Source organism: Dreissena polymorpha, chromosome 5 (assembly GCF_020536995.1).
Source record: "Dreissena polymorpha isolate Duluth1 chromosome 5, UMN_Dpol_1.0, whole genome shotgun sequence".
NCBI classification, from domain to species: domain Eukaryota; kingdom Metazoa; phylum Mollusca; class Bivalvia; order Myida; family Dreissenidae; genus Dreissena; species Dreissena polymorpha.
Genome location: NC_068359.1, coordinates 33,949,390 through 33,975,157, shown reverse-complemented (window position 1 = coordinate 33,975,157; position 25,768 = coordinate 33,949,390). Strand labels below are relative to the sequence as shown.

At 37.3% G+C, this 25,768-nt stretch overlaps 1 protein-coding gene across 7 annotated transcripts; it reads right to left on the bottom strand.

The window, feature by feature from the left end:
• Positions 1 to 936: 936 nt before the first annotated feature.
• Positions 937 to 18,547, bottom strand: LOC127881278 (protocadherin Fat 4-like). Of its 7 annotated transcripts, none has more exons than XR_008049994.1 (19): positions 18,238 to 18,543; positions 17,422 to 17,644; positions 16,308 to 16,495; positions 14,880 to 15,009; positions 13,544 to 13,759; positions 12,897 to 13,034; positions 12,536 to 12,690; positions 11,516 to 11,630; positions 10,842 to 11,072; positions 6,485 to 10,541; positions 6,101 to 6,211; positions 5,537 to 5,863; positions 5,233 to 5,279; positions 5,012 to 5,061; positions 4,581 to 4,692; positions 4,294 to 4,484; positions 3,832 to 4,050; positions 3,380 to 3,534; positions 939 to 2,285 (listed from the first exon to the last, which is right to left on the bottom strand). XR_008049994.1 is itself a non-coding variant. In XM_052429025.1 (19 exons), exons 3-19 carry the CDS (start codon positions 16,479 to 16,481, stop codon positions 2,229 to 2,231), a joined length of 6,504 nt encoding a protein of 2,167 aa, XP_052284985.1. In that variant the 5' UTR covers positions 16,482 to 16,495; positions 17,422 to 17,644; positions 18,238 to 18,543; the 3' UTR covers positions 939 to 2,228. The 7 variants fall into 7 exon arrangements, 3 of the variants coding, with proteins under 3 accessions (XP_052284985.1, XP_052284984.1, XP_052284987.1); XM_052429025.1 differs by having other exon boundaries at positions 3,813 to 4,050; XR_008049995.1 differs by lacking the exon at positions 3,832 to 4,050 and having other exon boundaries at positions 937 to 2,285; positions 18,238 to 18,545.
• Positions 18,548 to 25,768: the final 7,221 nt, after the last annotated feature.

The following is a 25,768-nucleotide window of genomic DNA, read 5'->3' as shown; positions in this document are numbered from 1 at the left end:
AGCGCTCAACCTCATACTTGGCCCAGCAATATTCGTGATACATATAAGTGTAAATAAAATTTAACCTCATAGCATTGCAACTCAAATTAAACATTAATAAAAGGGAATTAAAACGCATTCAAGTTAATTACCTACCATTTAATTACTCAATGGTAGGAGGGAGACCAGAGGAACAGAGTAACAACTTGTTAAGGAACGATGAAATGAAATGAAATTACGAACAACTGTCAACTATATCCCTTCTTTTTAGAAAAAAGATTTAAGAATATAGCATCATTATGTTAATATTTCAGATCATCATCGTGCAAATACAGGAAGAAGCAGCAATAATGGGTGTAAAAGATCAATATTGCATTGCTTGGTTGTTTATGTGACTGCTAAAAAATAAAAAATAAAACAAACAAGAAACGCCCGTCAGAGAGAATAAATAATATTTTTTGATATATTTACATAAAAGGAAGAAACTATATTATATTCCGTAGAATTTATATAATATTATAATTTTAACAAAAGTATCCCTACCTGTGAGGTATTGATGAAATTTATTTAATGCAGCTCAATGTCATATAAAAATGGTAATTTGACAGAACGCAAAATATGCATGTATGATTTTTATCGGAACACATATCGAAATTCCAATACAAATGATTTGCATTCCACAGCCGCATGCTGTGATGTTACGACATGCACCATGTTGTCTTGTACATTTGCATGAGAATTCTCAATTACACAGACGCGTTTATGTGAAGCCTTAGAGGTGTTGCCGCTTTGCCTAAATGAGATGTTTATGTACATGTAAAATCACAGTTTTAAAACAACATTTAAAGGAACCTTTTCACGTTTTGGTAAATTAATAAAAAAAAATAAAAAAAAATGTTTCAGATTCGCAAATTTTCTTTGTAGTTATTTATGAGGTAACAGTAATACTGAACATTTGCCATGCTCTAAAATATCGATTATATGCATCTTTAGACGATTTAAAAAACTGAAAATTATAAAGCGTTGCAACGCGAAACAAATGAATAATTTGGAGAGTTCTGTTGTTGTCGTTATCTTTTGTGACACTACGAAGATTGCTTATAACATACATTACTAATTGCATGAGCAAGGATGGCCGAGTGGTGTAAACGATAGAATTTTACTCCAGGGGTCAGTGATTCGAGTCTAGTTCAGGGTTACTTTTTATCTTAAAATTTATTCTTGATTTTTACTGTATCTTTTTAGATCCCATGTGTACACTTATCAATATAAAGCATTTAATGACAAGCTTCAATATCTGCTAAAATCTGTGAAAAGGTCACCTTAACATAAAACATGAAGTATAACGCAACATGTAAGATTTAAATATAACTAGGCTGTATAAAAGATTATTAAAATATTGCAATAATAGAAATACTGAACTTCTGGAAACTTAACCAGGAGATACATTATTGTTCTCATCGCCTAGTTGTTTTTATCTAAGGCAAGTGACATATAAGGTATACAATACAGGACAAGACATACAACACAAAACGTAAAATGATTAAACAGGGATCACCGTCCTGGGAAGGTGTTGGGCGCGTGGCATCACTTTGACAAAAAAATTCTGATGTAATATATGTTCATATATATTATATCAGAATTATTTTGTTTGTCAAAGTGATGAAACATGTTTTTTTATGACATATTGATAGTGTTTCAGTGAATTTGCCACGCGCCCAACACCTGTGGGAACACCAAGCAGTCGGTGTGTGGGGGTGGTGGTCGAGCGAGAGCAATCTTTACTTACTAACTGTGCAATTAATAACTCCAGTAAATGATGTGCTGCTTCATTACAAACAATATATGTCATAATACATACTGTATATAAGCGTTTCCATTTCTAGTACATATTGCTGTATTTATTGTATATACATGTAATACAATATGGTTACGAATGCGGAGTCTGACTAGCCGGTTACAACGATTTTGATGCACGATTTATGCGTGTTTAGTTGGGAAACTACATTTCTATACGGTACACCAATGGTTCTGCTTCACAAGCAATGATTTCTCCATATTGTTATATTGAATACATTATTTGCACAGAATTATATTCACACATATTTTCATACGTGATAGTTAACGCTTCATATCAACTTTAGACTTGTTCGCATTATTTTTCGCGTGTTCCAAGTTTTTCTTTATTTTGGTGATCTCTCAAAAGCAAACGTTTTATTGTTTAGGCTGGTTTGACGTATATGAACAACTTAAACACAGTAAAGAGCTACTCCATTTCGTGAATGTGATTTCTCGGATGCCAGGGGCTGAAAAAAACATACAATAGACTTTTATAGAAGATTCATTATCGCATGAGTATATTCAGAAAACAATGTGTCTTAAATATCATATTGTAAACCATATAAAACAACTTCTATAATACATTGTACACAAGATAACGTGACAAAACATTATACTGTTAAAAATTATTACAAATACGCACACAAGCACGAAAGTTCAAAGAATTTATTTTTTTAAAGAGAGTACGTTATTTGTTATGAACATCAACGCTTTAACGCTTATTTTGTTGAGGCGGCGTTTTATTCGACACAGCTTTCGAGTATGGAAACACATCAAACGGTATGTTAGATCCGTGCAGTTTAGCAAGCAGCGCATCCTTCCCGTGCAGTAACAGTCATGGCCTTGCTGTCCATCTTCTTCACCGATTTTGTCTGAAAACGACACCCGACGCGTTTTGCCCAGTCCATGTAAACAAGGTCTTTAGATAGGCAGTCTTTGAAATCATATCTACCTTTAAGTATTGTAGTCGTATTATTATCATGATTAACTGGCTTATAGACAGAACAAACACATCGAACTTAAATGCTCGCGTCAACGCAGGATTTAAGTGATTCTCACCTTTATTATTTTTACACGTGGAATATGAATCATAAGAACTTGTCATTCTATCTGACGGAATTATCATATTGTTGAGAACTAAATCAATTGATTCACACTCTTAACTTGGACTAGTCTATTCCAGCCATGTCATATCGCCCTTATCGTCCACGAATTGAGGTCTGCTATCCATGTTGATCTCTATAGACGATTCGTTCGCTTGGCTGCTATCTTGAATAGATTAAAGGCAATCTCTACAATCAGGAGAATATTCCGAAACGTCATATATCCTCGAAGTCGGACTTTCCCGTCGGTGTTTGGTTTGGCTCTCGCAAATATTAAAATTTCTGGAAGGCATATTAACCACAACCAATTTTCGTTTTCTCGCAGAAGGTGTTTCCCTGTCGGCTGGCTCAAATATGCCGTCGTCATCACTATCTTCTGGTATTGCTGCCCTGTTTCCAACTAAAATTTCCAAAACAGTCCTTGTGTTAAATCTAGACCTACACGCTTTTTGATTTACCTGTGGTTTGCAGTTGTTAACTCCGACGCCGTTTTTATCTTTTTCAAATTCACCATTAGCTACATTTTCTCTGTGTTGCACAGCTTTTGTCAGAACGTCATCACTCACGTTGATTTTGTCGCCCGTTCTTGTGTTATACAAGTATTTTTCGCCACCTGAAAACAAGCCTTATTAGCTCAAATTTAACTGGTTAATTAAACATATATTACTTGCATTTCTTGTGCGTTTCTAATACATTTTCTTATCGACTATTGCCAGATTGTTATTTACCAAAATGTCAACATTTCCTTCATTGAAGCGACAAAGGCAGTTTAAATTCATAATGTTTAAATTACACGTGATATACTAATACATTTAGTTAATTTTTTATATAATCGCTATGCTATATTATATGTGTGCACACAAGTAGATTTGAATTTCCAAATTCGCGTACTTAGTGTAAACTTGCTAACCCCATCATACTCTGTGCCACCAACAATTAAACGTCTATTGCCAGCTTTGGGACGGTGGTGATGTATGTTGTTGTTGTGCACAATAACTTTGGGTGACACCTTTGATTCAAGAACTGATTTATAGCCTGTTTCTATTGTTTCAAGTTCAACGCTGGACAAACATTCGTTGTCTTGTGCTGGCGTGTTGACAGGCGCTTGGGTATGCGTCCGTATGTTAACCTAAAGTATAATCAATTTGAATCATGTGAAATATGTTAATTATTTTTGTTTTTCATAGGAACAATTATTGTAGGCTTCTTTTATCAGATCTTATCCATAAATTAAATTTGCATAGCGAAATTAATTGGTTTCCAATGATTACGAAGCTAACTCCTCAGAGTGGCCAGCATCTAATTAACGAAGTGAGACCACGGTGAGGAGTTTCGTTCCAGAAGAGATGTTTGCACAAAATGTCGTTTTTACCTTGGCTTTACACGTTTTGTTCCTTATCTGATTGATTGGTATGCAGCTCTGCTTGGTTTCAAATTGTTCCCTATTAGTTTTTGCAGATCCAGTCTGCGGTCTGGTCTCATTCAGGTTTGCGATATTTATCGATGGACTTGTTTTAGTTTTATTTAGGTTGTTCTTCCAGCGTGAATATAAGCATTCTTCCTCTGTAAAATAAACATTTAGCTAAAACATCGAATTTCCCTGAAGTTAAATTCATGCTGAATGTGTGTACATATGACATCAAAATAATCATATAGTACCTGCTTTTTTAACTTTCATCGTGTGTTCAATCAGCTTGTTTCTGTCCTTTTCACTCATGTTAGTCAAAACTTTCAAAGCGTTCATAAGGGGCAACATGTCAGCTGACGATGACTGAAAAGAAGTGTATATGTAGTGAAAACACCAAAAATAAACAACGGTTGCGATAGACACCTGTATACTGTTGGATGCCTATAATATCACTTTAAGAAACATCGCTTTATAGCGTCATGTTTCCGCAAATGACAGCACCATTTCACCTAAACATTCAACTAAGTAATTCAAAAATCGTTTAATATTATATTAAAAAAGTCACTCAAAGGCATAACAGAGCTAGAAGGGAGATTGCAACTGAATTGCACACAAGGCATTTACAAGCTGCATTCAATAAAAGGCAATATTAATACAACAAAGTACTAAAATGCGCACTTACAGATCTTCGTAAGTTGTTGTATTTTGGTCCATTCGTGTAATATATTGGAGCTGCAATTAAAGAAGTCAGTTGTAAACCTTTCGTTTCTCACGCAATTATAAACAATGCGCAATTGTACACACGAATTAGAGAATGCATGCTTGCATTAGGAAATTATATTTAATTCTGGACAATAAGTATACATGCATTGAAAATAGAAAGTTGCTGATTAAACTACTTACGTAGGTTCAGTTCCAACGACGTCTGAGATGCTTTCTTGGGTCCTAATCTGAAAAAGATTCATTTACATTAAAAATGATTTTCTCAGCTTGTAACCATGCATATTTACATTAGTGATTACATTTCGTATACAAGAACCGTAACGTTGTTTTTTTTTTGTTTTGTTTTTTAAAGCTTAAAGCAAATAACAGTAACGTTTTATTTATATATTTCAATTCATTTCTGTATAGACCGGTGACAAATAATCGTGTTTTTTTCCAAAAACGAATAATGATGGGCAAGTGGGTGAACTTAATATCGCCTTACTTCCTATTTGTGTTGGTCTTGATATCGTGCAACACGACCGCCAGCAATATCCCGAACACCACAAATCCCAGCACTACACCAAGCACCGCTTTGCCCATATCTGTGTTGATCCACAGATTTCCAATCCTTTCCGGTTCAGCGTACGGTTTTACACTCAAGACCGGATACGCATCAAAGTCTTCAGAAGTGAGATCAGGAGATACATTGCCATCCGGCGTTGTCATTCTGTCGAGCAATTCGTCTTGCAAAATATACTGCTTCGTATTTTCAATTTCACCGACGGAGTTTGTGCGGTTTCCTCTTACCACAAAGACGTACGCTTTTGACCTTAAACAGGAATAAGTTTTTGGTCACTATAAAGAAACTCATTATTAAAGCCTTATTATATATTCTGAATATTTCTAGATGTTCTAACGTCTGGATGGTTTAACTTTACAACCAACATATAATATTGTGATGCTTCATTATTTAGTACGTTAAAGTATTGCTCTTTAAAAAAGTACGCGCAATACAATATTCTGTTATAGAAGTCAAATCAGTAATGGAACACATGTTTCACAATACCCTCCGACGACAAGAAGTTTTCGCCTGTGGGGACTGCTTATGGCTTCCAACTTCCAAATCTTGGGCTCGTATCGCGGGAAAATCCGCCGAAGGCTTGCGATGAGATTCTTTCTGAACATAAAAAACGGTTCAAATAAAACATTTTATTTTGAATTTCATATTTGTATATCGGAAAATACATTGTCATGTTTTAAGGCATAAGTCTGATCTGCGAAACGTTCTCTTTAACAATCATCGAAGGCTCAATTTTGTTAATGTTCAGTATAATTTCTATTTTTACTTCTTCATTTACAATTTCAATTAAATATCCGTAATCGTCCTACTTGCGTCAAAAGAACGATGATGAATAGATGTGATATGTATTTAGACAGTAACGTGGCCTACCGATTAATTTCCAAGACATCCAATGGCACACTATGTGTTAGCACGACCACGTGCTTGTGTGGAACAAGTATGTCAATCCGAAGCAGGGCCATTCTGCCATTCGATATTTCGGATGCATCCGTTTTTGCGGCAACCCAATACAGGAAATTCGTATCTCTTTTTATCTCTAAGAAAGCTTTTAACGTGATGCAACCAGAATTTTCGTTTATATCAAATCGACCTTCACTCTTTTGCATGGTGAATTTGATACTCGTGTCAGTTTTGCTCAAGTAAAACATATCCGGCGTCAAACAACCAACCTCATATCCCGAATACGCATATATCGGCATCTCGAAGTTTATAACAGCTGGTTGTTGTGTGGCGGAGTGATCCGACGTATCGTCAATGATATCCGTTACGTTAATTAAAACCTGCGTTACGCCCGATCTTGGACGTTCACCGCCGTCCATAGCAACTACGGTTAACGAAAAACTATCCACTCTTTCATGAATTATGGTTTGAGTGACAACCAAAGAACCGTTATTTGTTATTTGCCAGAAATATTGAGCATCTTTCGAATTATTTACTATCTCATACGTTAGGTTAGCGTTAAAACCTACATCCACGTCTTTAGCAATTATGGTAGCCACTGTGAGTCCAACAGGACTGTGCTCAAGAACAGAAATATTAAACATTTCCTTTTCAAAAACAGGAGAATTGTCATTCTCATCTTCTATTATAACTTTTACATTAACATCTTTTTGTAGCGAAGGGTCGGAACTTAAAGTTGCTCGAACCTGTAGGAAATAATGTGGATACTCTTCACGATCTAATTTTTCGTTAACAAAGATACTTCCATCTATTTCGTTTATCCTCAACTTATTTTTGAAATTACCGCTAACAATGACATATTTTGAAGTAGAACTTGAGGCAATGTTTCCAATTAATGTGTTTGGTACCGCAAATTCGGAGATGGAAAAAGTAAAATCCTCTTTTGTAGCAGACCTTTGCGGTCTTATATTGATAAATATCACTGCAGTGCTGCTCAATCGTGGGTATCCACGATCTCTTACAAGAACAGTTAATGTCGCCGAATTTTCAAAGCCTTGCAAATCAGACAAAACATAAACGTGTCCTAAGTTTGGATCAATCTGAAATATTTCTTGCGAACCATTTATAATATGAAAATCATACTTCGCATTCATTCCCTCGTCCGCGTCATTTGCAGAGAGCGTCAATAACCGAGTTTCTGTCGACACATTTCTATCAACGCTAGTCATATAATGACTTTGTGAAAACATAGGAGCATTGTCGTTTAAATCTTTAACAATAATATTCAGTGTGGTGTTACTTGATTGTGAAGGAGTTCCTTGGTCACGTGCTTCAATAACAATTTTGTATTCACTCCTAGTTTCTCGATCAAGTTTATGCACTAGTCGTAATTCCCCAGTTCTGCTTTCTAAAAGAAAAGTACCGTTTTGATCTCCATTAATTATTTTTAAAGATACTTCCCCGTTTTTACCAGAATCCTCATCGGTAGCTTTGATATGATGGATAACCTTGTCGATATTATTATTCTCTCGCACATAGATGATATGATCATTTATGGAAAACACCGGACTATTGTCGTTGACATCCAGAATTTCAACTACAATACTAGTGGTTGCAGTCAATGAAGGAGATCCATGATCATACACGATTGCATCAAAATGGTAGCTTTTACTTATTTCATAATTGACGTTGTTTTTTAAACTCAAAACACCTGTGAACGTGTCAATGGAAAAATCATTTGAGTCTTCACTTTCGACCAGGCGATATTCCAAATATGAATTTTGGTCTTTATCAATATCTGAGGCTGATAGTGTTGCAAAGATTTTTCCCGCAGGTGTGTCTTCTGGTATGATATAAGTGTATATTGAATTAGAAAATATTGGGCTATTGTCATTTACGTCATCAATTTCGAACTGAAGAGTCATTTCAGATGTCAGTTCAGGATCGTATATGTTTTGAGCCTCAATTTCCACCATAAACGTGAATCCATCTTTGCTAGTTTCAAATCTGCGTGTCACAGTGAGTTCGCCAGATTCTCTGTCTATGAAAAACATATCTTGCACATAAACATCCGCATGTTTAATAAAGTACATAATGTCTCTACCAATACCTTCGCGAGCACCAAGAAGCGTTGCGTCTGCATCGTAGACAGGTCGACCAATATGAACATTTTCTGGAATATGAATTATTTCAAGATCTGTAGGAAACATTGGTTGTTTGTGTTCAGGGCGAACAAGTATTAGAACAAACGCTGTCGCGGATCTAGGGATCTCACTTTTATCCGTTGCTACGAGTTGTAAAAAATATTCTGTTTCCATTCTTGAAGGGGATAACATCGATCTAATAAATATTTCAGTAGCGTTTGAATTTAGTTTTCTTAAATCAAAATAATTATTGGAATTCCCTTTGTTGATATAAAGGTTAACATCGCCATTTTGCCCATCGTCAACATCGTTCACAGTCACCACACCAACTACAGTGCCTATTACACTTGTTTCTTCGATATCAAACTTGTACAGATTCGATGAAAATGTGGGTTGATTATCGTTTACATCCAGAACTGATATTGTGACTGTTACTGTGCCAGTTCGTTGGGGACTGGACGCTGATACCACAATATCATGTGAGCGTTGTTGTTCGCGATCAAGAAGCCTAATCAAGAAAATATCACCCGATATGCTGTCTATAAGAAAGTGTTGTTGTGATTTATTCGAAATACTATATCGTAATTGTTTGTTTCCATCCATATCCGTTGCATTCATTGCGAAGATTTTAGCACCAAGAGGGGTGTCTTCTTTCAAGTGTAGTACTTGATTTGACCCCATATTAAGTAATTCTGGGTGGTATCCATCAGCGTCTGTTATTGATATTAGGACGGTTGTAGTTCCTGTGTTATGTTTTATTGATCCACCGTCCGTTGCAGTGACAATAAGCGCAAATATATCCTTGTTTTCACGATCAAGTGCAATGTTTGTAAATATTCTTCCTTGGCTATCAATTGTAAATGTATTTTGGTCATTACCTGTCGTAATTGCGTAAGAGACCAGACCGTTCTCATTTATATCCAAATCATTCGCCTTTACAGTAAGAATATGACTGCTTCGAGCAATGTTTTCAGTAACTGAGACTTCATAAAAAGACTGTGTAAACAACGGAGTGTTATCATTAACGTCCTGAATGTCGATATATAATACATCTTCAACTTCATGGCTGCTAACAATTTCTTTTGCTTTTATAAAAACTAAAAATGTGTCTTGAATTTCTCGGTCGAGTGGGCGCCACACAAACAATTTCCCCGATAATTTGTCAATTTTAAAGTAAGGCGCTTCAGATCCCATCAGATTCCCGTTCGAAGAAATATTTTGTATTTGGTACACAATTTGCTGGGATACACTTAAAGACTGTAGCTGGAAGATTTGGGACCCAATGGTTACATTTTCGAAAATTCGAACAGTATGTGGAATATTTACAAACGAGACGTTTCCGCCGCTCTGGACAAATACTAAAACCTCAGCGCTCAAAGAGGGATTTCCACTGTCGATAACGTTTATTTGTAAATGATAATCAGCGGAAGCAGGCTTCCTGGCTACAATAACACTTCCATCCAATGACAAAGTAAAATCATTATAAGTATTCCCTGAGATTATCAAATACGACAGTTTTGCGTTGATCGGCGAGTCCGCGTCTGTGCAGGTCAAGGTCACCACAAGGTCACCGCTGTGTATGGGCGACGATAGCTTGGCGGCGTAATACATGGGATGGCACGTAGGTGGGTTGTCGTTTCTGTCCAATACAACAACATTCACAGAGATTGATGTAGATTTGGACGCTGTTCCAGACATGTCCTTTGCTACAATTGTGACATTCAGCTGTGAAAGTGTCTCGCGATCTAATGAGGCGATTAATATCACAATTCCTGTTCTTGATTCTACAGCAAAATGATCATCGTAGTTTTGAAGACTGTATACTATTTCACCGTCTGGCCCAACATCTCTATCCGTTGCTTCAACTTGGAACACAGACTGTCCTGGAAACATACATCATTTACAAGAATATTCAGAATAAAAACTACCGGTAAACATAAGATCCTTTTGTTTATGTATAATGTATTTACCGCAAAAAAAACAAATACGGTGTTATTTTTAGACCTAGACTGTATAAGTTATAATTAACTTATTGCCATTATATATTTTATTTACAAAAGAAAACTATATTAAAACCGATATGTTAAGTATATTAGTATATACGGTGTACATAAAACACCATGAAGGTATCTTAACGTCAACAGTATCAATCTATATGGCACTACTACGTTCCTAGGCCTTACCTATAATGGCGTCTTCGGGTATAGTGACAGGACCAATGTCTTTGAAAATTGGTTCAAACTCGTTCACTGGAACTACGGTTATGATAACTGTACACGTGGACGACCGTGTTGGATGTCCTCTGTCGGACGCTTCAATTTCCAGAGTATTAATCTTCTGAGTTTCATAGTCGAGACCACCGGCGAGAGATATTATACCGGTCTTGTCATCAATCTGCCACAGCGACATTTGACCTTCAAAACAACGCCATGATATGTGAATACTGCTCAATGGGTAGGTGTCGGCTAAGGTATTACTTAAAAGTACCCCGGATACGGAAAATACACTTAAAGGCACCCGGTCATACTCCGGGCTACTCTGTAGTATAATTTCCGTACCCTGGATTCTTTATAGTATATGTAAGAGTTCTTTTAAGTAAATCTGAACCGACAATGATCAAGCAAGCGTCAATATTTCCTTGAACCCGCTGTGCAGGGTTTTGAGAAAGCTACAAAACGTATTTCAAACTGTTATAAAATCAATATCAAAAGCAAATAACATTAGGGAGGCATTTCGGATTGTGTTTCCATTGTACTGGTATCAGATTTTCTTTTCATATAAATGCATGCCTTGTCGATGAAATGATTACACTACAACCAAATATGCAAAATGAAGTAAAGTGACCCTGTATTGGTACCTATCATTCTGTAAACGACCTCGCCGTTGGGTCCTCTGTCGCTATCAGTAGCAGTCACGTTAGCAATCTGGCTGTTCGGTACCAGGTTCTCTGGTACAGAAAAGTGAAACACGTCCTGGAAAGACGAAATATCACTGACTATTATATGTTGCAATGACCACTACCATGTATGGTAACACGCATGAGCGTCGACTAAGATCACAAAAGAAAATTTGTGGTCGCCGTGGCGTATTGGATATGGTGTCCGCCTAGCGACTGGGAGGTCACGGGTTCGATCCCCACTGGAAGCGTCCCTTCGATCTTCTCCAAAGACACCAAGTAGTGGTTCTAGTCTCAGGAAACGGACTCGAGAGTTTTGAATACGCCTAAGGCTTTCGATGTTATCAAGCTTAAATAAATAGGTTTAAACTTAAAGCAAATTTAACACATTTGAGTATAGTTTGTCATAGTCTGAACTATTAATTAACTACATGTATATATGTTTTCTGGATAAAATTGTGTCTTTAAATGCAATCTGTGCGACCATATCGATATGTCCCGAAAAGACTTCGAAAAATTGAATATTAAATCTTAATAAAGGCAGAGATGTTTGTATTGCTGTATTGATGACTGAAGCATGAGTCACACATACAGATTCACCTTGGTGCACGCTGCTAATGGGTTGATGTCATTCACTGAACCCATTAACAGTTTTAATGGTTGAATTGTTGAATCTTTATTGGACGAGATCTTGTGCAAATCATAGATAATAAATAAATCAAATAAATATAAAGTAGACATCAACTGCACACAGGTGTTCAGCATTTGAACCAATAGCACTAGTTTGTGCCTCGTATGAATCATCTGCGCTATGTATGCACTTAATAGCCGCAATGATGCATTTTATAGCTGTTGGTGCTACGCATTAAATAAACATATTTCGACATCAAACCGGATTCAAATAAGACATAAAAAGGCATTACATAGACATTAACAGAATTTATATAATTATTTTTTTGTTAAATTTTTTTGTGACTATACCTTAAGGAATGTGGGTTTGTTGTCGTTGAGATCCACAATGCTTATATTCACAATAGCGGCTATCCGGTCTTTTTGATTGGTGGAGACGGCGGAAATGGGCAGCAAAAAGTTAGACACGTGTTCTTTGTCGATCGACTCTCGTAAATAAATGTCTCCTAAAAATAGATGATGAACGTGGTTTATTATTTTTGAAGAAATTATTTCTCAAATTAGTTAATCAGAATTTTTGGTAGGCCTATACTTTTCAGATAGTAAAATCACATAATGGTACATGGGGTTTACGTTAGTAAATGATAAAACACACTGATGGGTGAAGTGTAAGTCATGTAGAATATTTTTAAATAATGAATGGCGTTCTTACCGGTAGTAGACATTATCATGAAAAAGCGACTGTAGTCATCAATGTAGTACATGATAACCGAATCCTTGACATTGGTGTCAAGGTCACTAGTGGACACCTTGATCACGTGATGCCCAACCGGCGCATGCTCCTGCAGATCTGAGAGAACCACATCAAAATGTTGACTAAGTTCAATAATTATCGCATTATTGAATATATCTCATGTTACTAGAGATTAGTAACCATGGATAAAAAAATATTGATTCAAATATTTACCAATTATTTCATTTTTGGTTTAAACAGATACTTAAATTCTCTTACATTATATATATGAGGGTATCTCGGTAACAACATGTTAAGATACTAACGCAATCCATATAACAGATTGTTCACGGCGCCACCTTTTTATGAAATGTATACTAAACGAACCAATAAAGTTCCGAAGTGTTGCTAAGAACATTACGTTGTGTTTAGTACATTGTGAGATATACAGGGTGGGTACCGTAGGTTTTATAAGATTTTTCAACATATTTCGAATACGTTTAAACATCATTGGCTTGTTTATTAACGCATCTCAAAAAAGTGGTGGCGCCTGTCATACGTGATGTTACAGTCCGACAGGCCGAATATTATAATTGTTCTTGTGGATCATTGTGTACCATCCTCACCTACGGAATATTCCCCATTCTCTGGCGGCGCCCACACCGGCGCGTTGTCATCCACGTCCTCCACGAATATGGAGACATCGACGAGGGTGGAGAGGCGGGGCTCGCCCCTGTCCTGGACAAGGACTGACACGCGCCACGTGGGCGACTCCCTGTCCACGTCAATTGCCTTGTCCAGCACCAGGTTCGAACCTTGCAGGCGGAATTTTGTCAAGTCCCCTGAAGTCGTAGCCAAGCGATGAATGAACAATATATCATTGTATGCGTGTAATGATGTATGTATCCGTTATCGAACTTGGATTAAGAAACAAATAATTGTTCATGGTATGAAACGTATGTGTTTGCATTTCATTCTGAACGAATTCGGCAGGTCTCTAGGCCACGCTGTAGACATGCTATGCTTTTGAACTCCAACTAGAAATGGCGCGGCAGAGGCCGACGCGTATCCCCACGCCGCATGTTTCACCCAGGGGGCGCCCCAGGGCTGGTAATGGGACCATGTATGGTTGAGATTGACTGTATTGTCATAAGAGATGTTCAGTATCAATTTGAAGTAAATCGGAGTAGAAATGAAGGAGTTATAGCAAAAGACAATTTTGGGTGGGCGTGGTCTATGTGGGCGGGGGCGCCTCAGGGTTGGTGATGGGGCCATGCATAGTTGAGATTGACCGTATTGCCATAAGAGATGTTCAGTATCAATTTGAAGTAAATCGGTGTAGAAATGAAGAAGTTATAGTAAAAGGCAATTTTTAGTGGGCGTGGTCTATGTGGGCGGGGTGCCCCAGGGCTGGTAATGTGGCCATGCATAGTTGAGATTGACCGTATTGTCATAAGAGATGTTCAGTATCAATTTGAAGTAAATCGGTTTAGAAATGAAGAAATTATAGAAAATGCAATTTTGTGTGGGCGTGGTCTATATGGACGGGGGCGCCCCATGGTTGGTAATGGGACCATGCATAGTTGAGATTGACCGTATTGTCATAAGAGATTTTCAGGATCTATTGAAAGTAAATAGGTGTAGAAATAAAGAAGTTAATGTAAAATAACATAAAAAAATGAGTGAAAATCTCTGACCCGGCCCCACCCCAACCCCCAATAACTTTTGACCCAGGGGTCGGATCAAAATTCCAAATAGTGCAGGGTCGCACATATGCTCCATGAGTGTAAGTTTCAAGGTTCTAGAGATTATAGTGTAGGACGGAAGACGGAGATAACCACAATATCCCCACTTTTTCTCCGAAAAGCGTGGGAATAAAAATTGTGATAATCCATTTAGTGACTAGTCTACATGTAAAAATTGGAGACACATATAATCTGTAACCGTTATGTTGTAAGATACCTTGCGTGATTGTGTAAGACAGTCGACCATTATTTCCGGAATCCGCGTCTGAACACTTGATGTTAGCTATCACTGAGCCCGCTGGAGTTCTCTCGTCAAAATGGAGAGCGAGGAACGTGTCCTCGCAGACCTGCACAACAACGGGTCCGTTACCTTCGAATAACACGCACTAACAAGCCCGTATCATATTCACTGGTATTTTAGAAAGCTGAATCGTATCATCGTGGAATAATGATGATTTAAAAATTATAAGAAATTCTGTTTTTACAAAAGAATAGTAGTGTACACAAATGCAACTGTAAATGTCAATTCGTTAAAAAGAAAACGTCAGTAGCGACCGGTAGGTTACGGGTTTGATCCCTAGTGGGGGAGCGTTCTTTAGATCTTCCATAAAATTACCCATTTATGCCTAGCGTCTAGAAAAAAGGCCTTGGCAAACAGCGTAGACCCAGATGAGACGCCGCATGATGCGGCGTCTCATCAGGGTCTGCGCTGTTTGCTTAAAGGAATTTCTGTAAGAAATATTCTAAATATAGAAATACATATAATATACATCCCTAATTTTGGAAATAAATTGATCCAATTTAGAAGAATGGGAGAGTCCTCTAGACATAAATGGGTTAAGGTTCCATCAAATCCATCAAATACAGGTTCTACCCAGGAAACGAAGTTTTTCTATAAGCCTTTGGCTTCGATGCAATCAAACTTGTTAAATAGGTTTATTATAATTATTATCATTGTACAAATCCCTTTCACATTAAAGGGGCCTTTTCACTGATTTTGGCATGTATTGAAGTTTGTCATAAAATGCTTTTTAGTGATAAATGTAAATATTGGATCTTAAAAGCTCCAGTAGAAAATCAAGAATAAACTACAAAAATAAAAAAGTAACCCTCAACAGAGCTCGTACCACTGGCCCCTGGAGTCCTGGAGTTAAAGTCTTCCACTTAGACCACTCGGTCATCCGTGCTTATACAATAAATTATGTATTTTATTCTTTATATAAGCAATCTTCGAAGTTTCACAAAATTTAACGACAACAACAGAACTTTCCGAATTATTCAATCGTTTTGAGTTGCAACGCTTTATAATTTGCAGGTTTTTAAATCGTATAAAGCTGCATATAATGGCTATTTTACAGCATGGTAAATGTTCAGTTTTACTATTTCCTCACTTATATCATAACTAAAACAATAAGCGAATCTGGAACAACTTTTTTAATTTTGTCAATTTACCAAAACGTGAAAATCATTAACATGTATTTCATAAAAAAATATAAGCATACAAAAATTCTAGTGTAAACGTCGATTTATCAGTAGGATATATATAAGTGTGTAGTGATGTAAAAATTCATTAAAGTGACTACTTGTTAACTTTAAACAATCATGCTTATTCATTTACAAGACATGAATAAAGCGGTACACGTACGGGCGGGTTATCATTGACGTCTTTCACGTGGACGTTGAGTTGCGCCGTCGAGGAACGCCTTTTTGGCATGCCGTCGTCGTTGACCTGTATGGTGATGACGTAATCCGAGTTCCGTTCGTAGTCCAGCCGGTCGCGCAGGTAAACGGCGGCCGTACGGGGATCCATGTAGAACATCGCGTCGTTACCGTCTGGATGTATTATAAGAACACAATTGAGTCGCGTTCGGAGGTGTAATGCATGTGCGTAAAGTGTCATCCCAGATTTGCATGTGCAGTCCGCACAGGCTAATCAGGGACGACACTTTCCGCTTTTATGGTATTTTTAGTTTCAAGGAAGTCCCTCCTTACTGAAAATCAAGTTTAGGCGGAAAGTGTCGTCCCTGATTAGCCTGGGCGGACTGCACAGGCTAATCTGGGATTACACTTTTCGCACATGCATTAAGCCCAATTTTCTCAGAACAAGGCTCAATTATTTTGGATTCCAGTACTAGTATCACGCGTATGACTACTAATTAGTGGCAAGGTAATCAGCTTCTTTGTTACATGAAATGTTTGATTTTCAAATTAAGAGCAACACGATGATTCGCATCTAAAACATTTAAGACTATACACGGGTTATAGCGCGTGCATAAGTATAGTGCATACGTATTTATGGAAATAACAGAATCACGTTCACTGTCGCTCTTCTCGAAAATAGTGTGCGACTTTTTATATGGGAAAATGTTTCTCATGGTCGCTGCGATATAAAAAGTAGCACTTAATTCGCGTCTCGAACATCTCGTTTTAGAAAAAAAGAATACCGATGACGAGTCGCGTGATTTAAATAGTAGTAAAAAATTACAGGGTTATCATATAAGCCTCGTTCTGTGAAAACCTGGCTTAATTTACGAGCATAAACTGTCGTCCCAGCTCAGCCTGTACAGACCGCAGAGGCTTATCAGGGACGACGATTTCCGCTTTAATGGTATTTTTCGTTTAAAGAAAATCGTTTCTTAGCGAAAATCCAGTTCAGGCGGAAAGTGTCGTTCTTTAATAATTCTGGGACGACACTTTACACATGCATTAAATCTCGTTTTCCATAGAGAGGCGAATATAGTTATGTGCAAGCTCTGTACCTATAATGGTAGAGGTGGTCACCCCGTCGGCGCCCTTGTCGAAGTCGTACGGGATGGGATTGGCTACGACGGCGCCGGGCCGCCGGTCCTCGTTCACGTAGACGTTGTATGGCGAAAAGAGGAAGAGCGGCGCGTAGTCGTTCACGCCGACCACCTGGATGTCAAGGGTGTAGGACGTGTAGGAACGCTCGTTCTCGCTCTCGTCCGAGATCTCGAAGGTCAACTACAAGTCATAACATGCTGTATTATTAAAGCTCAATTGGTCGTTGTCGGCTCAGGTACTACTTAAAAATACGCCGGGCACGCTTATAAAGTTTACTACCCCAGGTACGGAAAATATACTGAAAGGCATCTGGCCAGTCTCCGCGGTATTTTAGCATATTTCCGAGCCCTGTGTAATTCGTAGTATACTTAAGAGTACCCTGGGTACTTTTAAGTAGTATCCGAGCCGACAATGACTATATACCAATCGAACCGTACTTTGCTTTATTACTTATACTAAAAAATTTACGATCACGATGGTATTAAAGATGTTCTGGAATTAAGTTGTATTAATTCAAAATGTTGGGTTCTTCTCGGTTGTAGTTGCAACGAATTTATTTTGGTTTTAAAACATAGCTGGTTATTGTCTGCAATGAATTCGTGTGGAACTTACAATGATAAGCTGAACTGTATTTATTGTGCATCTAAAGCCTAACTTAAAATTACAGCTTCAAAGTAGATATGCCGATAAAGATTATTTAAATATATAGCTTACTTATATTAGAAAATGGCTATGCAAGAAGAAAACCAAAAAAAAAACTACAGTATTCCTACATGAAAGCGGGTCGTTCTTGACTCGAAGCTAATTTTCTGGTTGAGGTACACATGTGCCACTCCATCGCTGACGTTTACATGAAACGTGTCCTGCGCGTTGCCATTGACAATGGAGTAGGAGAGCGCGCTCGAGTTGCCGCTCTTACTCGTGCATTCCACGGAGAGCACGGGTGCGCCTACCGGGGCATCCTCGGGCAACTCGGCATACACGTACGTCTGCTTGCATTGTGGGGACGACTCTACATAGTACCGATATATTTAATGTTGAGTTTAACCCATTTTTGCCTAGCGTAGCGTCTAGAAAAAAGGCATTGGCAAACAGCGTAGACCCAGATGAGACCCCGCATGATGCGGCGTCTCATCAGGGTCTGCGCTGTTTGCATAAAGGAATTTCGGTAAGAAATATTCTAAATATAGAAATAAATATACTAGACATTTGTAATTTTGAAATAAATTGATCCAATTTAGAAGGATGGGAGAGTCCACTAAGCATAAATGGGTTAATGTTAAGTTTAAACATATTTATGTTAGCTCGATTGCATCTAAGCCTAAAGATTATTAAAACGCGGTCGAGTACGTTTCCTTGGTAGATTTGCATCAAGTATGTTCCTAAAGCAGATATTTCGCGGTCAGAGGCCAGGAGTTGATATTAATATACAGGTAATGTTAATACAGTTATAATATATTCATGCAAATAGGTGTTCATATTAAAAAAATAATGTTTTTTTTGCAAATGTATCTGTTCATTTGCCATCTAAATTATCACTCATTGCTATGTGTAACATAAAGGATAGAATAAAAAAAACTTATAAATCATACTAACACGATAAATAAATTCGCCAAAACTTTTCAGACTTATTTTCAAATTATATAAACCCATTTATGCCTAGCGTCTAGAAAAAGGCATTGGCAAACAGCGTAGACCCAGATGAGACGCCGCATGATGCGGCGTCTCATCAGGGTATGCACTGTTTGCTTAAAGGAATTTCTGTAAGAAATATTCTTAATATAGAAACAAGTATACAAGAATTTTGGAAATAAATTGATCCAATTTAGAAGGATGGGAGAGTCCACTAGGCATAAATGGGTTAAGTTACGACAACTCCTATTCGGTGTTCTCTAAGTTTCACCTATTATGAACTTACATATTGTACGTCATGACTTATTTCACTGCCTTATTAACAAGTCGGTATAATTTAAGGCAAATCGCTGTAAATAAACATGATCCATAATTATTAAACGTATCGTTTGTTCAGTTATCACGAAGAAGCTAAAAACTTACCAGCGTAACAAAATAATAATAGTAGTATCATCAATTCCTGTATCATCTTGAATGCTACCGTAATAAATATTACAAATCTGTATGCAAACGTGCAACAACTTTGCACAAACAATCAACAATAATTTCACACTAATTCTTCACTTTAACTAAATTATCCGTAACGTTTAACTTTATTTTAACGTCTGCGCATGATCATTTTCACAATACATCTTTTTTTATCATTATCGCTTTTAAACCTGACACATTCTTATTCCTACAACTGTTCGCGATACCTCGTTTTAAAAAAATGTGGCAGACACTTCTTAACACCCAAATCGGCATATCTTAGCCGAAAAACGTCATTCGTTAATGAAAGGCGAATAATACTAAAGAATTCGATTCAAACAAAAGCAAGCCTATACTTAAATCATGTTTCTATGTTTTAGGAATGTGCGGCCCGGACAAATTACCCCAGCTAAGCCGCTGAAGTTCCGAGTTATTGCACCGTCGTAGATCATAAAGGTGGTTTAGTCACGGTATACGTGACCTAACGCCTACATATGGACTTCGTTAGAATATATTGTATTTAATAACATGTGCTAGTCTATTTTCGTAGTTTTAAAATACTAAGCGTTAAATTACGGCTAATTTATAAGTTTTGCGACATTAGTTTTGAATGCAGTAAAACGTAAAAACCGGGCTCGCGTTTAAAGTGAGGACGCCGGAATTTCATTAAAGTTTTTTTAATACGGTTGTAGCTCAAACTAGTTGAATATAGACAGAAAATATACATCAGAAAGATAGAAACTTTCTTCATCAATCAAATCATCATTATTAAATGCAATTTAACATTTTCCGTACAAGACCGGACAAAACATTCAACACCACAACGCGAAACAATATAATGATTACAACCGCGATCATCGCCATTCTTGTGAATGTTAGACAGTATACATAATCAATTTTCTTATTTTTCAAACATATTTTCACACGGCGTAACATAATGTCAAACATGATAACGTTTTAAAGGAACCTTTTCACAGATTTGGGCATGTATTGAAGTTTGTCATTAAATGCTTTATATTGATTGACGTTAACATTGGAACTAAAAAGCTCCATTAAAAACAAGAATTAAATTAAAGAAAAAAACACTGACTGGTCTCGAACCACTGACCACTGGAGTAAAAGTCTAGCGCTTAGGCCACTCGGCCATCCGTGCTCATACAATGACGATTGTATTTTATACTTTATATAAGCAATCCTCATAGCATCACAAAATATAACGACAACAACAGAACTCTCCAAATAATTAAATTGTTTTCCATTGCAACGCTTTATAATTTTCAGGGTTTTTTAAATTGTCAAAAGATGCATATAATTGATATTTTAAAGCATGGTAAATGTTCAGTATGACTGTTTCCTCACAAATATTATGACTACAACGAAAATTTGCGAATCTGTATATTTTTTTTTTATTTGGCCATTTACCTAAACGTGAAAAGGTCCCTTTAAGGTCCAGTAATGAGCCATTCAATAAGTCTAAATATGTGCCAGTAAGCGGCGTTATTCTGCGGTTGAACACCTAATGATAACTTATAGCATTGCCAAGCTCGGGACAACTCGCCTTCCAGCTCACAACAATGTCCGAGCAGATGAAGTGAGGTTTCGATGTGAACAAACGTTGTGGGGAAAACCATTTCTATATCTGAAACCACGTGATCTTGGAGATTCTTAAACGCACTGTGTTTGCCGGTGAATGTTCCAGTGAGTTGAAATGACACATACTGTATGTAGTACATGTACGTCCTGGAATCAACCACTGCAAGCTCCATACAGACACTTCCGTCCGATGCATGACGGCAATTTGCATCCTCCACCGTTACCGTTCTGTAGAACTCAGTGACATGCTGCCCAGGGACAAAATTAATTTCGTGCCTGTTAAAAATCGTACACAGAGCAATCACGTTTTGCAAAAAGGCTGGGAGTTCTTTTCGCCGGTCCAGCAGCTTTGACTAATCTTAGATTTCTTGAAAGGGCTGTTAGGCATAACTTTGTTTGAAATGAGACCGTCTACTTGCTCAAGTATCGCCTCTGCCTCTTTAAAACGCCCGTAACGGGATATAAGGCGACTCGAGGTCACGTTGGACGTCAGTGACTTATCACACATGGTGAAAATCTCCTGCGATATGCTTTGATTCTGACCAATACACAGAGATGCCTTCATTGCAGCCTGAATGGAATAGTGGAATGGTAATACAATAGAAACTGCTGAACGAATTTTCCCCGTGCTATTGTTATTTATTCTTTTGAGGTTTCGAACGTAACAGGAATGTTCGTTTATTACTTTTGATGCTTCTACTGCTCCAAACATTTCCATTAAGTAAACATAGACGCATACGTGTAGATCAAGTGTTTAAACGTCTTTTCGGCAACAACGGTATCAAGTTCTGCGCAATGAAGTTCACGAGTAAAGTCTTTGAAATTCGACGATATACGGTTACCAAGATCGTCCATTTGTGAGCTATTCAAACAAGAGTCATCGTTACGGATCATATCCGTGAATAAATCTGTCAATACCGGAAACTCGTTCCTTCGAAGTTTACCGGCGAACAAATTCACATTTGCCGTTAAGTACTGTGGGCAATGTCGCACCTTAAACCATCGCTTTAATGTTGTAAAACAAAGGTTCAAACATTTGATAAGATTTTCCTCTTCCCAGATGCATGCTGGAGACCTTTTCATGCTACACAGCAACGCAGTTTCAAGTGAAACGTGCCGAAGCGGTCGCCAACGAGCAGCTTGCAAAACTCTTTTCTGATCATTTTCATGACTATGTACACTTTCATTTGCGGTAAGGTAAGGTCAGACACCAAAAGCCGCTCCATTAAATTGGTAGATAACCTCCAATTTGTCAACGGTTTTGTACTGCTATTGTTTCGAGGGTGTTTGCGCGGATCCCAGTGTGTTGTGCTCTCAATATGCGCAGACGGAACAAGAAATACCCCGCTATCTTTAAGCTGTGTCAACAATTCTGGCCCAGGCCAAGGCTTTGGCCTTCGGAAAATGTATATGCAATCTTCAGGCAGTTTTGAATAGTAAAATGCGCGGACCATATCTACCTCTTCGTGAATGGTTCGCGAAGGACCGTGTTGGACAAAGTCACTAAACCTCTCATCGCAGGTCCTTTTGATATGTATTTCGTGCAGATTGTTTTTCAGGAACACCCGCCCTTGATCTTCCATATGATTGCCTGGAAGCGTACTCTCTGTCAATGAATCCGGATAATTAGGCAAGACGCATTGCAGACAGCAACATTGGGGTGGGGCCGACATGTCTGTTACCATTAATTACTGCAGTTTCCCAAACTGCCAGTCCGCGAAATCATGCATCACCAGCCATGCTGTGTCTCACGTTATAATATAATAATAATAATCAATCTCTTATTTTCTGAAGGTAACTCATTAAGACAACACATTGATACAAAGTCATGCAAACAGTTTAAACAATGGCAATCTTATTTACATGGAACGTGTCCTCTCATCTCACTAACTCGCATCGTGGCATTCGTCTCATGGTATCGGATTCACTCGTCCAATGAATTTCACTAAGTTTTTAAACGCACATCTACCAGATTCAAACTCGACCTTTACTTCTTTATATTGATATTGTAAAGATTAAACATACTAATCACAATTCTAAGTAAATATTGCTTCTAGAGTGGGCCTCAACGTTTCTTTAAGAAACAACATAGCGCTATAATTTTTGGACACCAAATCCATGATTTCAACTTGGACTAAATGTTGTAAAGATACACTTTCTGACCAAGTTTCATGAAGATTATGTCGTATTTGTGGCTTCTACAATGGTAACAAGCATGTATTTATATTAGAATTGACTCTCCTAGTTCTTCGACATATGATTATGATTAGAACATTGACTTTAAATTATCAATATAAACATTCTGAAAAGTTGTATCCAGCTTGAGTCTCTAATGTGGCGTCTAGAGTGGTAACGTTTGTTTTAAAAATTAAAATATGTTGATCTAGTGTTTAGACGCTCCTGAATCAGATTTTATTTTGGTCTAAATATTTTTTAAATAAACATTTTGACACACGACGCACGACACCTGGGTATAGCTTGACCAAAATATCTTACCAATATAAATAAGTTGCTCCAGCAGTATTGAATTTCTATTATACACACGTTCGTGGTTCTTTATTTATGGCGAGTGACCAATTGCCAAAACAGTACGGCACAATACGAAGCAACATACATGGACACACACAGTAGAATAAAGCTGGGGTCACCGCCTCGGAACGGTCAATGCTAAGCATTGGGGGTTTAAACCGGTTTTAGAGGGCTCAACCGCACACTTGGCCCAACAATATTATTGATACATATAAGTGTAAATAAAATTTAACCTCATAGCATTGCGACTCAAATTAAACAGTAATAAAAGTGAATTAAAACGCATTCAGTTTAATTACCATTGAATAACTTTATAGTAGGAAGGAGACCAGAGCAACACAGTTACAACTTTATGAGGCACGATAAAATGATATTAAAACAAGTATCAACTATGTATCCTTTCTTTTTACAAAAAGATTTAAGAATATAGCATCTCATAGTAATATTTCAGATCACCATCGTGCAAATACAGGAAGTAGCAGAAATATTTGGTGTAAAAGATCAATATTACATAGCTTGGTTGTTAATGTGACTGCAATATACTATGAAAATAAATGTTAATTAAAATGAATGTACTACCTATAAAGAATAACCGCGCCACTCGTGAAAATCTTATTTTCTATGATCATCTAATGTTTCAAAACGAAATTATTCTAACAATAATAAAAAGCTGCTTGATATATATACGCGTAAATTATTCAAAAATAAAATAAAACGAAACTTAAAAATAAATCGATCGAGAAACGCCCATCAGAGAAAACATTTTACTAAAGTTGTTCTATATAAGCTCGATGACCTATGCATGTAGCTGAAACAGTAAAAGTAAATCGGATGACGTAATTCAGAAGCGATGACACGATGACTTCACAAGTAACGATATCAAATAATACTTTATCACATGCCATACCCTGTTTCACATTACAAATATTTTCATCTTGCACATGTGTAATATACTTTTTAAGCGTTTTCATTGGTTTATGTTCGTTCGATTAAACAATCGCATTTTGCTAAAATGGCGTTAAAACGTCAAATGACGCCACGAAATGTAAACAACATTCGGGATTTATCATTATGGTTTCGTAAATATTTATTTAATTTGCTCATTTAAAAGCATATGTTAAAAAATATCTCGTTGTCATTTCATACCATATTGTATTAAACTCGTCCGGGAAATTCGTTAGTAAGCTCGCCAAAGGCTCGCTTACTAACAAAATTCCTGAACTCGTTTAATAAAATATGGTATGAGATGACAACTCGTGCAAGTTTAGCAAGTGTGTATTCAAGGTTTATTTACAAGTCGCATCCGCGTCTTCACGACAACATATAGGTACGAACCTGCCCCTGTGACCTTTCAAGAGAGAATATTGAATTGTGAGCCAAATTAGGTCAGATTTACCCCGGCTTTCCGGGTAGCAGGTAAATTTTTTGAATGGAATGTATCAGTGCACGATGGCCAATGAGACCTTAATGTGCCATTTTTTTCTTTTTTTTGTGTGTGCGTGTGTGCGCGCATGTGTGTGTGCGTGTGTGTGGGTTATGTTGATGTTGTTGTGTGTGGTGGTTTTGTATTTGCCTGGCGCGGAAAAGGAGGGGTTTAGTCAAGTTTAACAACGCATAGAATTTTGCTTTATATACTTAGGGTAAACGCACGATTCGTTTGGCAGGTCACAAGTGTGTGTTTTTAATATTAATCACATCTTAACAAATACAAAAATTAAATGCTATTTTCATGATCAATGTTTTGAAACATTATGTCTGTAATAAAAGCAAATATTATATATAATGTATCTCAAAATGTGAAATTCTTAAAAATGAATTTTGTATAAAGAAGCCAATATGTCCGTGTCCAACTTTCGCAGTGAGACAACTCGCGCACAACAACAATACCGTAAATATTATTAATGGTAACGATTCGTTTGGCAGGTCACGAGTGTGTGTGTTTTTTTCGGCATAGCTGTCTAAGCCAGCTTTCACATTACATGAACTTTGTAGATGTCCAATACAATTCAAATAAAATTTCCCGCGGCTAGATGCGAATGAATACACTTCATTTATTCATTGGCTGATTTGAGCATAATTCCC